The sequence below is a fragment of the Ambystoma mexicanum genome, chromosome 4p (genome assembly GCF_040938575.1).
Source record: "Ambystoma mexicanum isolate Mex_15411 chromosome 4p, UKY_AmexF1_1, whole genome shotgun sequence".
Classification (NCBI taxonomy): domain Eukaryota; kingdom Metazoa; phylum Chordata; class Amphibia; order Caudata; family Ambystomatidae; genus Ambystoma; species Ambystoma mexicanum.
In genome coordinates this window covers 1,222,588,457-1,222,606,441 of record NC_090927.1, presented here as the reverse complement: position 1 = coordinate 1,222,606,441, position 17,985 = coordinate 1,222,588,457, and the positions used below count along the sequence as shown (strand labels likewise).

General features: G+C 49.0%; 1 protein-coding gene across 4 annotated transcripts in view; it reads right to left on the bottom strand.

Annotated features, from left to right (window-relative positions):
* MAP4K3 (mitogen-activated protein kinase kinase kinase kinase 3) overlaps window positions 1-17,985 on the bottom strand; it is a 2,398,077-nt gene that overhangs the window by 260,799 nt on the left and 2,119,293 nt on the right. For all 4 annotated transcript variants that reach the window (XM_069606874.1, XM_069606875.1, XM_069606876.1 and 1 more), the window contains one exon: window positions 13,763-13,934. In XM_069606874.1, coding sequence (XP_069462975.1) covers window positions 13,763-13,934 — 172 coding nt within the window. The remainder of the gene's footprint in view (window positions 1-13,762; window positions 13,935-17,985) is intronic.

Sequence of the window (17,985 nt, the reverse complement as noted above, 5' to 3'; positions counted from 1 at the left end):
CTGGTGCGCAGACCTGGGAGCGCGGGACCCCTTAATCCCGCCTACCGCACCACACCTCAGTCCCCATTTTGATGCGTCAGCTGTATTATAATTTAATCACCCTACTGGTCTTAATATAAGGGGATGGATGGTGGGACGTATGAAGGAACGTATGAAGGAAAAGGGACTATGGACTAGGATATGTTTGTCACTCTGGTGAGTAACACTTACTCCTACGTTCCGTCTCCTCCATCCTGTATGAGCGATTACAACTAACACATCGCCATGGGGAGGAGAGCCTGACCTCTTATGCAAATAGATTGTGCAGCAACAGTAACAGAAAAATGTTTCCACCAGAAAAATAAAAGTCCCCTTTAAATTTACTGGCATATGGCCCTGGGAGCACGGGCACTCTTAACCCCGCCCACCAGCACCACACCTCAGTCCCCTTTTGATGTGTCAGCTGAATTATGCTTTAATAACCTTACTGGTTGTATTATAGGGGGATGAATGGTGGGACCTATGGAGGAGAGGGGACTATGGACTAGGAGTAGGTTAGTCACTCCGTTGAGCAACTCTTAATTACTCCTACATCCCGACCCATTTCCTCCATCCTTTATGGGCGATTAAAAATGACAACGCCCTGGGGAGGAGAGCCTGACCTTCTAGGCAAATAGATTACACAGCACCGCTTGGCCGAATGCTGCATCAACCTTGAAACTGGTATCCAAGCAGTAATGCTTCAAAAAGCTGATGGAGTGGACTATGTTACCGCCCTGCTGATCATGTGACAGAGAACGTGGCGCTGGAATGAGACTGTGGTTGCCTTAGCTCTTACCACATGCATGCCCTGCGGCAGATCCTTACGGTGCACCTTGTATGCCTCCTGGATCGCTGCCGTCATCCAACAAGCTATGGATGCCTTGGAGGCTTGCTGTCCAGGCCCGGAACCACCAAATGTTACAAACAGTATGCCTGTCTTGTGGATGCCCTTTGTTCTGTCCAAATAGAATGTCAATGTTCTCCTGAAATCAAGGCAGTGGAGCCTTTTCTCGTCATCTTCCTTGGGGTCCAAGAAGACAGTGGGGAGCACAATGTTCTCATTGACATGGAAGGATAATACCACCTTCGAAAGGAACCTGGGTGAGTGCGGAGCATGACCTTGTCTTTGTGAAATCTAGTGCATGGCTCTGAGGCGACTAACGCCTGTATCTCACTCACTCTGCGAGCTGACGCATGACAAACCAGAAGGGCTGTCTTCAGAGTGACCAATTTAATGTCTGCTGTGGCCATGGGTTCAAATGGTTTCTGTGCTATAGCACTTTGCACTACATTTAGGTCCCAAACGGAATGCAGGCGTTTGACCCAGGGTAAAGCCTGGTCAACCCTGCCAGGTATTTCTTTACTGCGGGATTGGCCAAAGACAGGATCAGAGAGTCCCTGTACGTACCAATAGCGGCCAGGTACATTCTGCAGGTATCGACCTGAATGCGAGATCTGGCGAGAAAGGCAGAGAATGAAAAGACTTGTTCGAGGGTGCAGGTCAGTGGGTTCAACCCATGTTCCTTAGCCCAAAAGCAGAATCTAGTCCATTTACTTTTGTATTGCTTGCATGTAGCCTGACTCCTGGCACTTGGAATGATCTCCAGATTGTTTCTGGAGCGTTAGCTGCTCAGGAACCAGGGCGCTAGGGCTGGCCTCTCCAGAGAGGGGTGTAGCACTGCGCCTCCCTGCTATGCTAGTAGAGGGCCCATCCGGAGGGGGAGTATCATCTCCGGTTGAAGTGACATCTGTCGCAGGTTCGAGAACCATGGCCGCGCTGGCCAGCGAGGTGCAACGCGGATGATCCGGAGGTTACTGGAGTTCCTGATCTTTCTCACTACCTTGTGCACAAGCGGTGTGTGTGGGAATGCATATGCCCCCGTCCCATCCCAGGGCATCTGGAGTGCATCCCCTTCCTCCCCAGGACACGAATTGCTGACAAGTCCGATTGTGTACTATCGCAAACAGGTCTGTTGCTGGGTGGCTCCATCTGCTGAACACTTCCTGGAGGACTCTCCCATTCAGCTGCCACTCGTAATTGTCGGCGGACAAGCGACTGAGCCTGTCTGCTTCCAGATTGGACTCTCCCGGAAGGTGGACCGCTGACAGCCATTCTTAGATTTCCAGAGTGAACGCCACATCGGGGATCTGATGCCCCTGTATGTTGATATAGAACATCTAGGTGGTGTTGTCTGTCTGGATGCACACCAACCTGCCTTTGATGGTCGGTTGAAAGGACCCAAGTGCCAACTGTATAGCTATAAATTCCAGCCAGTTGATGTGATTCTGCCGGTCGGTTTGTGTCCAGAGGCCATGCACCAAGTGCGTTCCCAGGTGTCTCCCCACCCATGCAGTGAGGAATCTGTGGTAATGGTGTACTCTATGGGCAGTGGATGGAACAGTTTGTCCACCAGAATGTTCTCTTCCTGTTGCCACCATTTGAGGTTGAGGTCCAGATGTGGGATGGAAACCGGGGCCACCTGATGGCCCGATTCCTGATCCCAAAAAGCTGCTAAATGCAACTGGAGACTACTCATGCGGAGCATGCTTTAGGGACCGCCAAGAGACATACTGCTAGTACGCCTGGAAAATGTTGATACCACCAGGCTGTGGTGATTGACCTGCTGCGGAAATGGGAGACTGCCGATCAAATTGCTGTCACCTTGTCCCCCATGGGGAAAACCTGCTGCTGTTTCTCCCACAACAGGCCCAGAAACACTAGCGACTGTGTAGGGGTGAGCTCAGGCTTTTGGTAGCTGATCGAAAATCCCAGGGTGAAAATGGTAGAGATGAGCCTGTCCGCTGAATCTCGAACCTGCTCCGGAGAAGTACCCCCGGACTAGCCAGTTGTCAAGGTACGGGAAGACGTGCAGCCCCTCCAACTTGAGGAGAGCTGCCACTGCATTTATGAGTGTCGAGAAGACTCTTGGAGCTGAATTTAACCCAAAAGGCTGAACATTGTACTGGAAAGGCAGGCCCATGACCCAGAACCTGAGGAAGGCCCGGTGAGGCTGCACAATGCGAATGTGCAGATACGCGTCCTTCAGGTCCAGAGAATATGTCCAGTCTCCCCAACGCAGTGTCTCAGCAATGAATGCTGGTGTCACCATCTTGAACTTCTGCAGGGGTAGGTAAAGATTCAGGGAAGACAGATTCAACACCAATAGCAGGCCCGCCTGGTTGTTTCTCTGGATAGCGAAGATGCAGGAGTAAAAACCCTATACCTGCTGGAAAGGGGGGGACCTGCTCTACCGCTTTGCTCTCTACAAGTGAGCCAATCTCCGCTAGGAGTGATGGTGTGCTTTTCTGTGGGAGGGGACAGGAACTCGGAGGGGGAGAAGGAAGAGGTAGCTGGAAGCCCAAGGACACCACTGAGATGGCCTATGCGTCTGCGAACTTTGCCCGCCAAGCAGGACTGTGCAGGGCCAGCATGCCCCAAACTGGGGTGCTGTGGACCTGAAACAAATCATCACTGTTTCTTCTGGTCTTAAGCTGATGAAGTGGAGGGGGACTGGAAGAACCCCTCATTTGATGCTTTGGGGTGTTTTCTCCAATACTGACTGGGAGACCTGTCTGGCTTTGCTGTCCTGGAACCCGAGGAAGCCACCATATGAATGCCCCTTGTCTAAGCGGGACTGTGTCTGTGAGAAAGGTTAAGTTGCCGGTTTGGTAAGAATGGCCAGAGACTTTGCTGTCTGAGAGCTGCTCTTCTTCATATCGAGAGGCTCAACAGTGGAGGAGTGGAAGAGGATCCCCTTACCCCACTTCAATCGGAAGGTTGAGGATTCTATCCAGCTCATCCGGATTGAACCAGGTAGCTTTCAGCCAGGCCCTGCGCCTCATGTATGTTGCCAGACAGATTGCTCTCTTAGCCATGTCGATTTGGCCCACAGAAACCTCCATAAAGTCTGGAGCCACGAGTTTCACCTCAGCTAAGCCCGCTTTGAATGAGGCCTGCTTGTCCTTAGGGATGACAGGCAGAAAACCTGCGTTTTCCCTCCACAGGCGTTGATTAGCCGCAGCAAGGATGGCATCTGCGTTAGACTGCCCGAAGTGCAGCCCAGCATTTGAGTAGACCTTGCCGCTTGATTCAAGAGTCTTCTCTTACTTGTTCAGGAGGGCTGCCATGGCAGTAATAGATGAGGAAGCCTGGGGCTTGGCATACATGGATGCAGCAGCGATAACTGATGACAGGGGCTGCGGGTGGGTGGAGAGCAGTATGCTGTCCCCTTCGGCTTGTCTTAATGGAGCATTCAGATTTTTGTTGATGGGTTGCATTGATGGGTTGCATGGAGTGGGGCTTGAGCCTGCCCTTTTTGGCTGAAATCTCCACATCCTTCTGTAGGGAGAAGCCAGACCTCGCCTCCACCCTGATGCTCAGGACCTTCACCAGAACTCCTGCTTCGGGGAGCTCCTTCTTGGGCTGGGGGATGCCCAGATATTCTGACATGCCGGCAATCCTGTCATGGAAGGCATTTGCTGAGGAGTGAGTGTCCTCCTCCGCATCTGTGTCCTGCCGGTCCTGCCCCTGGGGGGGTGGCGCCAGTCACCTTTCGGGGGCTCTTACGTGGTGGGGGTTTGCACCTGCACCGGAGCTGCTGGGGCCTCAGGAAGGGGGTGGAGCCAGAGGAGGGGGAACAGGCTGCGTTGTCGTGGGTTGCACAGGTGAAGCAGGGGGCAACATGTCCTTAATAATGCCCCTGAGAATTGAGCCCATTTGTGGGGACCACGTGAAGAACATGAATGTGCCAAAACTGTCCTCACCGGCTGGCTGTGCGCAATCCTGCACAGGGGCGAAAATGCCAGCTGCCACCCAAGCCAATGTCCGTACATAGGGCTGCTGTACCTGGAACGAGAGATGTTTGTGTATGACGTGGTCCAGGTGACGGGCATCAGTGGTACCCAACTTCTTGTTTGTTGATCGCTGAGCTGATGGGCCTGCGAGGCTTCCCGCCTTTGCTTGTCTAGAGCCGCCGCCATTTTGTCAGCGCCTTGAGCACGTGGACCGGTAGCCGACATGTTCCTGGGCTTGGCCTGCATGCCTGACTGCACCAGCTCTGCCCCACCCTGCACCTCTGGTGTACACCTGGTAGGCGGTGCGCCCACTGCCTCCCAGATGGTAGTGCTGGCCGTAGTTAAGGGCACCCTCAGGTAAGGACCCAGTATCAGGGCAATGCCCTTCGGGACGGGTCCTGGTGGTAGGAGAGCTCACAGGCCCTTCGGTTGCGGGACCAGTAGGGCCCCTGGACGCCTTGGCCTTGAGGCGGGAGCTGGATGAGCCCCGGTGCTCCCTGAGCCGGTGCGAGAGCCAGACTGACCCGTCCCACCAGCGGGCTTCCCAAGGAAGGAGCCGTCTCTGCAGGGTGCTTTGTAAAAGAATGCACCTACCTTCTTGGCCTTCCTCCAGATGTACTCCTTGATGTTCTGAGGAGAAGTCTTGTTGGACATAGGGGAGAATGCATGGGGATCTGCTGTAGGGTAGAACGATCACACGACAGGCACCTGCTAAAGCCTGTTGGACTGACATGTGCCGGGGACAAACTAGGGCACTGGTGGACGGTGTTCCCAAATCTGTATTAGAAAAAGAAAATATAAGATTCCGGGGAAAGTGCATGGAATTACAAGGATTAAGGCTTTATCCAGGAGCGCTGGTGGAGCGGTCTGTTCCTGTCAACGCATCAAAAGGGGACAGAGGTGTGGCGCTGGTGGGCGGGGTGAAGGGAGCCGGCGCTCCCAGGTCCGCGCGCCAGTAAATGTAAAGGTTAAATGTCTTTCTGGTGGAAAAAAGGTTCCGTTCCCATCCCTCAGGATAGTCAATCCACGCCTTCCAATCCTTCATTGCAACCTGACTGGCAATCTAAAGCCATTCCATCACCATGTATGGTATCAACTTGGGGATTGGTAGGGTGGAAAGGTCTTATCGTACTCCCTGTGCCCATGTGTGGATATGATCCTAACTCAATTGATAGCAATCTTTCTACCAGGAAAGTATTGGTCAAAGTAATCTGGATGTAGTTACCTAATCTCAAAAGGCATTTGTCCATGTGAACAGCACAATACCTCTTCTCTGATAATGGACCTGCACCCCCTAATGTAGCGCAATCAGTGTGTAGCCTTATTCACCAAGGAATATCTGCTCGCTTAGCAGACTGGAGACAGGATTGGTACATTATACAAATACATTTGTTTTTCCACCCTAGATTGGTCAATCCAGGGATAGCACAAACCATGTCTATTCTGAGGCGGTTGCTGCGCGTACTTTGTCCTTCCGGTGTCAGGCCTCAGATACTCTGGTCGGCAAGTGGGCGGATTGGTGCGAGCATACCAATTGATAGTTTCAAGTAATGGCAGTGACCCCATAGATCGATTGGTGTTAGTTGACAGTTTCAGAGGTTTCTGAAGATAATGATGTCCCCATAAAACCAAAAGTATTTGGCAGTTGTCGGGTTAGAGGTGGGTCTTGAGACTTGAAGCTCACTTCCTCTGCTCCTATGCAATTCAGTTAGATGCTTAACCGGTTTACAGCTCACATTGACCCCTCTTGAGATAAGCCTGGCTGCTCAATCACGCTACCAACCTGGGTAGTACAGACTTATACCAAAGGTTGGGTTCCTTTTACCAGGAGGTCAGGGTTGTTGTAGTACACCCAAAGGAAAGGTCCTTCTTGAGATTTACTCTGCGCGCCAAACAAGGTTTGGTCTCTTTGCTCGCTTTGCCTTTGGCGGGATTCACGAGTGAAGCCCGCCTCTGGCTCCAGGGTGTCTGGCGGGGGCAGGAAGTGAGGGAGGTTCCCGAAACTCCCTGTGCTTAGTCTTCTAGGAGACCCAAATGCACTCTGTAGTGATTGTCTGGCTGACTGTCCAGCAAGAACAGCCACCCTGCTGAGTGACTGACAGCTAGGCTGGAATGAATGGGAGAGAACTGTATAAAAGTAGAGGCTTTTGGCTTGGAAGGCAGAGTCGACCACTGGACGAAGGAACCGAAGAAGAACTTGAAGAGGACGCCTGCTGCAACTCCTGGACCGTTGGTTTGCCCAGTGAAGCCCTGCTGCTGTGCTGAAACTCCAAATTCATATCGACAGAGAAGCCCTGCAAGGACGACTTGACCCTTTGAGTTGGTGGGACCAATCAACTCCAAAGTAAGCCACCTGGACATTCACGCAGAGCTGGTTGACTTATCACAGAGTTGCTCCTGGAAACCGAAACACCAGGGAGAGAACACCAGATTGTGGGCGTTGCTTTTCAGCTGGCCAAGAGCTCAAGGAAGATCCTCCGTACTCCCAGGAAGAAGGACTGACCGAGGCTGAGCCCCCTCAACAGAGTGCGGGACCCCAGAAGCAAGGAAAGCCAATCTCGACATTCAGAAACCGCGGTGTTGCTATTTGCAGTAGTCGCGAGGAGCTGAAACACCGAACAGCCACTTGTTTGAAGATTGCCGGTTGCGAGCAGTGACTGTCCCATTGCAGTGCAGCAGTCCCCAGAAATCCTCCCTCTTGTCCCCATGACTGATGCCCAGGAACAGTAAGATCTGCAGAGCTGCACTGTTCCTTCAATACAAAGGTACTGTAAAAGTCTGAGACCTCTTACCTCGTGCTGTAGAGTTGCTTGCATCTTCTACTACTCACAAGTCTAACAGCTTGTGGCCCTACATTGATTCTTCTTTTTCTTCAAAGACTTCTAAAACATTGTGCAAAGACTTTTCTTACTTACCTACCAGAAGTGCTTCAGCTCATATAAGACTTTTGCCCATTGACTTTGGCTTAACCTATTACACTGAATGACTCTGCTTAAGGAATCCGAAAGTATTTGCCTGCTTAAGAATATTTGTGATCGCTTGTTTGTTCTAATAACCCTTTCCTTTGACTTACTCCTAAATGATTATAAATACAACAGTGATATATTAATGTGCCCAGCATCCTAGCTATTGAAGACACCTGAGGGAGTAGGTTGTGTCTGTGGGCCATCCCAAAAGTGTCTTTACTGATTTAGAAACTAAGTGTGTAGTTTTGGAATGTATTTGTGTGTTGCTTTTATATTGCTGCCTTCTGAAGAAGGCTTACTCTAACTGACTGATAAATTAATAATTGTTTATTGAAGAAACCTTGTGTGTAAGTGTTTATTTGAATACTTGTCACTGTGAATCTCTGTGTAACTCCCCTAGAGCTCACATTGAGCCCTCTTGAGGTAAGCCTGGCTGCTCAATCCAATCACGCTACCAACCTGTGTAGTACAGACATAAGCCAAAGGTTGGGTTCCTATTGCCAGGAAGTCAGGGTTGTTGTAGTGCACCCAAAGGGTACTGCATACAATCTTGCCTAACAGCAGACACTTGTGAAAAAGTTCTGAGATTGATCAACCACCCTTCCAAGTATGGCTAATACAATGTAATTCACGCCAAGTAATTCAGCACTAAGGTTTCTTAGCCCTTCCCCTCAGCTTTGGCAGACACACCCCCTGCTTGATTGCGATAAAGTGGGGCCCACAGGTTGGGGGTGCCAAAGAGTCGCCCCTATTTTGGTCACTTCCTTTCTCCCTTGGTCTAACCACTGTCCCTCTTTTCAGTGATCTCTTACACAACTCATTGGATATACATGCCTTTATGGAGGTTTGCATTGGCTTGACCTTCCCACTACTGTTCCCACAGGTGTTTGTCTTCTGTGTTTTCTCGGGAAGGCGAATGGCAGGGCATTTGCCACACTCATTTGAACTAGTTAGTATAGCAAATCTATTTTTAAGTGGGGTATCAGGGGAAATCTTGATCGGGCTTTCTGTGGAACCTCCAAGACTTGGTCATTTCTCTGGGGCACAGCATGGTGGATATACCCCTCGCTTGTCTGACATAGTGGTTAATTCACAATCTGGGATACTTGTGACAACAGTCCGAGGAGTAAGCCCTTCATCAGAGTGGCGGCTGAACCCAACTATACCAACATCTGTACCAGCATTCACGTTACAGCGAACACTGAAATCATCCTTGGCCAAAGGCTTTATTGCCTGCTCACCGCCCACTTTAGGTCCCTCCAATCATGGACCACAGAAGGTAATAGAATAGTTATTTCCTCTTATTTGGTCAGTCCTCATTCCTACTTCGGCATTAGCTAATGGGACAATTGCAGGGGGTCTGCCAGTTACACCATTTCCACCATTACTTCCCTCTGAAGTTTTGCTGCCCCTGCTATCTTCCGCCAAAGCAATCTCGTCAACCATGCCTGCGCCAGTTACACAGTTAGATTTAGGCCCACTTTTAGTTTTTATCGATGTCATCAAGTAGATCTTTAATCTTGGTGATGAGAACGTTGACATCTTTAATGGGTTTTGTTAGGGAGAATTCTCATTTTATGGCTAATTTCCCTCACCTAGTGAGTCCCCCAGCAGCTTTGCTGGATGTCTGGAGTTTATTTTTTCCACTTGGTAAGAGTGTGAGCTTTTCCCCCACTCTTACCCATGTTTTGCCATGTGTATTTCCTCTGTTTTTGTGATTATGTACTCTGGAGTACACCACTTCAGTTCAGTAGCCCCCTTCTTTTGTGTGTTACACAGCACCTTCAGTGCAGTGACGCAGGGTTGTCTTTTAGACTTCCCACCGACTCCATTTCTGGGGCTGACTACTATCCCCCAGAAAAGGGTAAAGTTGCCATTAACTTTACTTAGTCATTTAATCACAGAACCAGTACACCCTATCTTACATGGAGTACTGGAAAGGGTTAATCCTTACCCCTTTTTATCTGTAGCTCCTAGAGCATTGTTCCGCTCTTTTAACATTTAGACTTGGCTGGTGGCAGTAGTATCTACCCTAACTTTTCTACCGCGATTATACTATATAAACGTGGTATTGTTCTAGGCTATTATATTAGCCTCAAACTTAAACCCGCTTGACCAAATACTTTTTCTTTTGGCTCCGGTCAAGTTTTTTCGCCATTTCTTTTTGTTAAAGTCGTTCTTGTGTTTTACTTTGCACGGCAAACCAGGTTTACCTTCTTTGTTCACTGTCTTTTGGCAGGCTTCTGCCAAGAAGCTCTCCTTTAGGCGCCTGGGTGTCTAGGTGGGCTGAATGTGAGGGAGGGGTGTAGTCACCCCTGCACAGGGTATTCTAGGAAACCCAAGTTGCACTTTGCCATGATTGGCTCAGGTGATTGTCCCTGCTGCGTGATTGACAGCCAGGCTGTGTGAATGGGGGATTTTCGCATAAAAGGCTGGACTCGGGCTAGAAGTCAAGAGTCGCCACTGGAACTACAAGATACCGAAGATAAGCGGAAAAGAAGTCGGCTGCTGCAACTATCCCGTCCCAGTGAAGCCCTGCTGCAGTCCTAAGCTATCTACCCTTCAACGACTAGAGAAGATCCAGTCCAGAGTCTTCTTCCCTTGAGCCTGGTGGGGATAACCAGCTCATCATCTTCAGCCAGAGGATCCTCTTTGTGGTCAGAATCACTGTACCCTGCTGTAGTGGTCCGGATAGCCATCTGAAGAGCCTCTCCTGTTTTTAAGGAGCGCACCTTTTATTCACCGTTGCTGCTGCCGGCTTCAGCCCTGTGTGGTACAGACGTCATCCTTCGTATCAAAGCTCCAGGAACCGTGGGTCTGCAGGAAACTACCAGGAACAACTGCCGTGGAACCAGCTTCTTCATTGAATAAGGTACTGTGTTCTGCTTGAGGAATTAGGGTGAATCCCTTTTCTTCACCTCCAAGGCTTGCCCTTGTCTTCCCTTATATCTTTTACTTCCTCTGTTGACAATATCTAAGTACTCCTGGCTACGTTGAATCGTGAACTGTCCGACTGTGTGATCCTTGACAACAGGAACCCGGTTCCACTTGACACTGGCTCCGGCGTATTGACTCTTGAATTTCTGTCCATGAGTGTTCTCTGATTCTGTCTGCCTCGACAAAAGTATTGCCTATAATTTTTGTCCCCAACTCTCTCTCGGTATCTCAGGTGCTAAGTGTGTTTTTGCCCCGGCAACATTTCTTGCCGCGGATAAGAGTTTCTTTAGTAAGACCGAACTGTCATTACTGTCAAAAAGTGATCGCAAATGTATTCCCGGTAACGTCTTTTGTTTCACAACACCGGTCCGTTAAAACATAGGGTACTTACCTTGAAGTTATACCGTACAAAGTGAATTGGTTGGTTGTAGTATATTTTACGTGTGGTTCTGAATTAATAGAAGTGTCGTGTTTATAACAAACGGTTTAAAAATAAATGTACTTATATTTTTTACCTGAAACCTTGAGTCACAGTAATTGTGGTCCCTTTGTGTAATTTCTGCTACTGCTCATATACTCTAGAGATAAGCCTGGCTGCTCTGCTACTGCTACCACTTTAACATAGTAGTACAGGGCTTGTACCAAAGGTAAAACTTGTATTGCCACCTGTAGTCTTAATTGTATGTAGTGGTCCCTAAGAGCACTGCACAGGATTCTACCCAACAGGTTTAAAAAGGTGAAATCACTTTTTTGGGACTTCAATTGGCGATGTTATGCAAACAGCTTTCCTCTTTGCCATAATATAGCGGGCAGGGTCGACCAGGACACTGTATATCAAATGATATCCGCCAAAAGTAGCTGCAGTTACCAGTGCTCAAGCAGATTGTCCAGTGCCTTTTTTTAAGTCGCTTATGAGCTGAAGTAAACAAGATGGGTGTGGTAGTAGATGACAAGTAGCACTTCCTTTTAATCGACATTACACGCATTACATCAACTACCAGCGTAGAGCTGAAAGTCCTGTCTGCACACAGCTAACAGCTCGCATATGAAGCAGCAACTCTCTCTGGCTCGTATGAGAGTCTGAGGGCAGGTCGGCCTAGATGGAAAAATAAATGAAGACCAAGATCCAGGGAAACAACTCGGCTCTCACAAGTGGCAGCTCACTCCGCTCAGCCAGACACCAGGGGCGCCAAACACAGCCCCAATGAAAGGAAATCATTGTTCTGTTTCCAGGCGTGATGGGTGTGCTGAATATCAGTCACAGGTTATTTGAAGATGACATTACAACTTGATCCTCCAGTCTGTGTAGAGGCAGTTCTGAGCCGATGAACTGTATATTCCTCACATGAGCTCGGTCTCCAACACTGCTAAAGCCTGTAGTCTGAAACGGGCTGAAAAATAAAGCACGCGGGAGCAGGAGAATATGAGAGAGCAAATAACAGAACGGCTCCACGTAAATCCAAGCCTCTCACCCAAAGGCGTGCACTCCTGAAAACACTGTCTGCTCGTTCCCCCTATGCCTCTCTCCATGCTGAAGGAACGGAGTCTCTGCCCAACAGAAACTGCCTGATCTCAGGAGCACAGGCAGCTCTGGGCTTCGGTGGACCAGCGTATGGGCGCAGTACACACAGTGTCGCTCACCAGCTTTCCTTGCATAAAGAGCGGCAACAGCCGGCTCTCCAGCCCTGTTAAGGGGAAACGCAGGTCCTCACTACAAGTACGGCCGTGCGATAAAAAACGTCAGTAACATGGTGGCACTTTTTTCATCACTGCATTACATCACTGCTGTTCTACAGGTTTGTCAGTGAGGTGTAGGATGTTCCTCCAGCAAAAAGCTGGAGGGAAATTTGCCACCGCAAGGCCAAACATCAGCAAAATCCACAGAATCACTGCTGCCGGTAACTCCATTGAAAATCCCCATGGAGCCCTACAGACTCCAAAAAAGTGGGGACAAAAATCGACTACCACCATTTGTAACCCCACAGTAAATCTGTGGCTGGACATAGCAGTAAATCCATTCGGCATAATTTCAGTGGTTTTACCACAGAAATGCCAGCAAACTTGTAACAAGGCTAACAGTCTCCAAAGCACAGATAGTCCTAGGGACTTATCAGTATCCCAATAACACTGAGCAAAAAAAGCGAACAAATTAAAAAGGGAAATAAAGCTATGAGCTTTGTATGCATTCAAAAAGCCAAGTCAGCAAGCAAAACTAAAGGGTGTCCCATAGAATTCTATGGGGGGAAAGCAGTACAAAGAAAATATTTTCTAACAGCAAGGGACACAACCCACAGAATTGATAGCAATAACATGGAGCTTTTAACATTTTTCTAATGCTAGTGTAACTGCTCAAGTGTCAGACTTTCCTTAACCTCAAACAGAAAAACAAAATAATTAAGACAGGTTGGTATTGGTAACTCCTGAGTTTATTAGAACCCAGTAAATACCTTTTGATGTTCTTTTATTTTTAAAGCTGAGAAATTGTTGCATAGTGCCCAATCTTGGATAGACTCATGTATTAAATGGGTAATGTGTGGTACAAAAATGTGTGCTGCTAGTGAAAAGAGTCTGAATACACCTAATGAACCATGACGAGTGATGTATTAGTCACCCAGTGTACGTAGACAGGGAAGAGTGTGAGTGTCTATACATTTGCTGCTGTCACTTGCTTTTTATGGACACAAGAGTAGATTTTATTGTTTTTTGTGGACCCACCTAGCACTTTAAATGGGCAGATGCCTCTAATATCCAAACCTAGGAGCATGGGTAAAGGATAGGGAACATTCAAACTTGGAAAGAACCTTCTGTAAACGAAGAAGGCAACTTTTAAGAGAAATAAAATAAACCTGCAGAAGTGATTCTCATGTAGGATGATGTAGCCATGGAGAAAATGTGATGTGCACCAAGTAGAAAATCTGTAGTCAAACTGTATTTAGTGATGCAGTGACAAGAAATTACATGTTTATTAATTCTCTTGTTCAAAGTTACATTAATCAAGGAAGCAGTGATAAATAACGCTTTAAGAATAAAAACATCAAACAAACCTGCTTCTGTGAACCAGGAGGAGGTGGAATTTGGGTTAACAGTCTCGAACCGCACCACCTGGTTGAAATCCGTCCCCCTACTGACACTAACGCAAACCAAGGGATACTCCTGTTCAGGAACTACCAGCATTTCAAACATTGAAAGGGGACAAGGCAGAGGAAAGTCTATATGCTAGATGGAGAGAAAAATGAATAGTATTTCAGTTATCAGAATATTTAGTACAGCTTTTAACATTCAAACAAAATGCTATTGACCCTGCCAATAAACTAACACTCTGCTCTGCCAATACAATGCGAACATTTGAGGAAGTTAGGCAAAGTCACACGGTTTGTCGCTTGTACAGCAATGCACATTCTGCTTCTGTTGTGGCCCTTAGGTCTTTATTCCCTCTCTAGGTTCCCTCCCCTGTGTTTAAAGTTGGTAATTGTTGATTGTACTCCACTTGTCAGCCTCCTTTGCCCTTTCCCGTGTGTGCTCCCTCCCACTGTTGAGTCTACATGCTTGTGCTTCTCGGTCCATATCTTATTGTACCTCCCTCTGTGTCGCCACATCCCCCCACCCCACCCAATGCAATGCCTCCACCTCTGTGCGTTGTGTTTGGCGTAGTTCTGTGCTGTGCTTCCTCTCCTCTCTCGTCTCCCTCTCACTTTTTCCCCTCTCCTTTCTACCTACACCTCTCTATGGTGCGCTTGGTCTCGCCCATCTTCTCCAACTGCTTTTCTATTACCTATCCTATAACTCTCACGATGCCTGGAAGGAAACATTCAAGAAGGACATCCTGGTCTCCAATCCAGGCCTTCCCAGCGCTGACACCCACGTCAGTGCCTCCTCCAGACAGACTCACCGACATCCTCTTTGTCGTTCCCTATCCCGACCTAAGGACCCTACATATGCTTGCTGTTCTCTCTCCTTTCTCTACCTCTCCCATTAATGGTGGCACAAGATGGGAGGTCCTCTTGGCCTTGTTCCTGTTCTCCAAAACCATCATTAATGTCTATGTAAATTGAACCCTCTTGGGCGACAGCACTCAGCCCAACCTCCTCCTCTTGGCTATTCATCTCCCATGTCTTATCAACTTCCTCCCTCCTCCTGCTATGCTATCTACCACCTTTCAGGACCCTCAGCCACCTTCCTCCTCTACCTCTCCGGCTCCTCTGCCACTCGCTTTCAACTCCGCTGCCTCTTCTGGGGCTCTCCCCTCTGCCTCCTCTCTGGGCCCTTTGCCACCCAGCGCTACCTCTACCACCTCTCTGGTTCCTCTGCCACCTTACTCATCTACTGTTCCAACTCTTATGCTGCTCACCACCTCCTCCGTTGCACCTCTTCTGGGCCATCTACCCCCTCTTTCTACCTCTGCCCTCCCCTTGGGTCCCTCTGCCTCTTCCACTAGGTGTACCTCTCTCCTGTACCCCACCCTGGAAGTCTCTCAAAAGTAGAAACCTGGTCCACGTAGCTACTCTCAACGCTGGCTCTGCTGTCAAACACTCCCCTCTGACATCTGACCCCCCCTTGAAGACCTTTATCTGGATGTTCTTGTGCTCACTGAGACTTGGTTCACAGCCAGCTCTGTCACAAGTTTTGACACTCTCCTCCCTGAGGGCTACAAAATCCTCTCAAACCCAGGATCAAATGGCCCGGAGGTGGAGTGGCTCTGATCTTTCATGAGTGGGTCCCTGCCTCTATCATTCCCACCCAGTCTTACTCCTCCTTTGAATGTCTAGTCTGCAGGATGTCTATCTCTCCTGGCCTCTCTCTGACTTTGGCCAGCATCTATAAGCCACTTGGCCAGGTCACCCTCTTCCTCTCTGAATGGGCTGATCTCTCCTCCTCTCTCCTTGCCTCTACATATAAGCTTTTATTCCTCTGGGATTTCAACATCCACATTGGAATCCTCTGTCCACTCTGGGCCTTTTCTCAACGTTTGCGACTCTCTCTCCCTCTCTATTCTTCCCTCTGGTCCAACACTCAGTCCGACACACCTCGGATGTTCTCATCTCCTCACACATCTCCCCCCTCTAACCCTCTCACTGCTCCACTCTCAGACTGAGCACTTTCTGATTTCCTCTCACCTGAAGTTATCTGTCCCCTGGCAAAACCTACCCGAGCACTGCACCTTCCTTTGCGGTTATTAGACCTATGAAGTGGGTGTCAGTTGCCGCTTATTCCTCCTTCTCCTACCCCTGCAGCTGACTCCCACTCTGACACCACCCTCTCCAACTTTCATCTCTCCATCTCCAATGCTCTTGATATCCTTGCCCCCGTCATGAGGATCAGTCTGAAGCTTGCCTCCAAGTGCAATTTGTGGTATGACTTCGACCTGGCCGCTATGAAACGCAGGTACACACTGAATCTGCTGTTTATCTCCATGACATCAGTCAGGCTTCAGATCGGCCAGAGGCATGGAAACTGCTCTTCTGAACTCCTGTGAAGATCTGCTCTCCAACCTTGACTCCAGCTCTCACTCTGTCCTCAAACTCCTTAACCTCTCCTCTGCCTTTGACGCAGTCAATCACACCACCCTGATCAACCGTCTCAGTGTGAACCTTGGCATCACTGGTGAAGTTCCGGCATGGCTGACCTCCTTGCTCTTAAAGTGACCCTCTCTCCATCACCTCTCTTTCCACATGCTCAATCTTCTCACCCTGGCTCTTCAAAGTCTATCTGGCCGCCCCTGTCCCACCTGATCGCTACTTTCACCTCTAACTATCAGTGTTATGTGGATGACACACACGACTTTTTAAGGCTACCCTCAGTCTCCTCGCTCATTCCTGTCTATCTGCTATTCAGGGATGCTGCACGTCTAACGACCTCTGCCTTAATGCCAGTTAGACAGAGATCCTTTTCACATTGGGACCCCTGTGCCCACTTTTCCTCTCTCCTTCTGGCCACCCTCCTTGGGCCCCCCCCTCCTGTGAGGTAAAAAACCTTGGCGTCATCTTCCATTCCAAGCTCTCCTTCTTGCCACACAGCACAGACCTTGCCAAGAAGGCACCCTTCCAGCTGCACCTCCTCAGAGGTATCCTACCTTTTCTTGCCTTCCCCCAGAAGCTCCTGGTCTCCAGAGCTCTGGTTCTTTTCAGGGTGAACTACTGCAACAGCCTCTTTCTCAATCTTTTTAACTCTACTCTTCGCCCTCCTCAACAAATCCATAACAGGACTGCAAGACTTATCCTTGGCCTCATGCCCAGGGACCGCATCCCTCCAGCTCTGAAATGTCTCCACTAGCTCCCGGTGGCCGCGATGATCAAGTTCAAGACCCTATGCATCATCCACAAGGCTTTCTGGGGCTGTGGTCCTCTCTATAACCAACACTCCCTTACTAAATACTTTCCTTCTAGAGCCCTCCGCTCAGCTACCTCAAACTATCTGTGGGTCAGACCTTTCTCCAAACAGGGCGGAGGGGGGCGGTCGATCTCTCTCCTCCCCCTGGAATGGCCTCCCTGCCCTTCTCAGACTTGAGCCGGATCACCTAAAGTTCTGGAAGCTGCTCAAGACCTCCCTCTTCTCTTCTTCCTGCTCTTTCCCTCTCCTCTGCTAATCTACCTGTCTGCTCGTCCTGACTGGTGGCGTGGTTGCCCTCAGACTCACAGGTGCCACTCCCCCACATTCCTCCCGTTGAGCAGTCACCCTGCACTACCCAGCACATCCGGTCTGGGACTGTACTAGTGCAGTCCTCTGCGGTCCTTGCACTTAATCAGATCCCTGCTGCCCTGACAGCACCACCTCCTGACCTGCACTTTCTCATTGTACTCACAAGGCCTAGTAAGGTTGTTTGTCTTGTCATCCCTCTGTCTCCCCTCCTTTGTGTCTTGTGGGGCCTAGAAACACTTGTGTAAAGGTGCTTTAAAAATAACAAATCATATCATATATCATATCATACCACTATCAAACTACTAAAACTCTGTAAAATGCAAAATGTTATTCAACTTTGCACGTTACTATAGTACTTGCTATATCAAACAGATTGTTTTATTTATGTTGTTACACCATGTTTGAATCTTTCACATCTGGGCCCAAGCTAGGTGCTTGAAATGTATCTGTTGCAATGCATTTTTAGATTCACCCCAGTGGACAGATTCTGAGTGGTCACCCTATTTTGGGGAACAGTGAAAGACAATAGCATCTAGATAAACTATATCTGGGTAGTGTGCCACAGCAGCAAGGCTTAGACCCAAGAAGGTGTGAGAGGGGCAAAGTGTTAAATTAATATGATATGGCATTT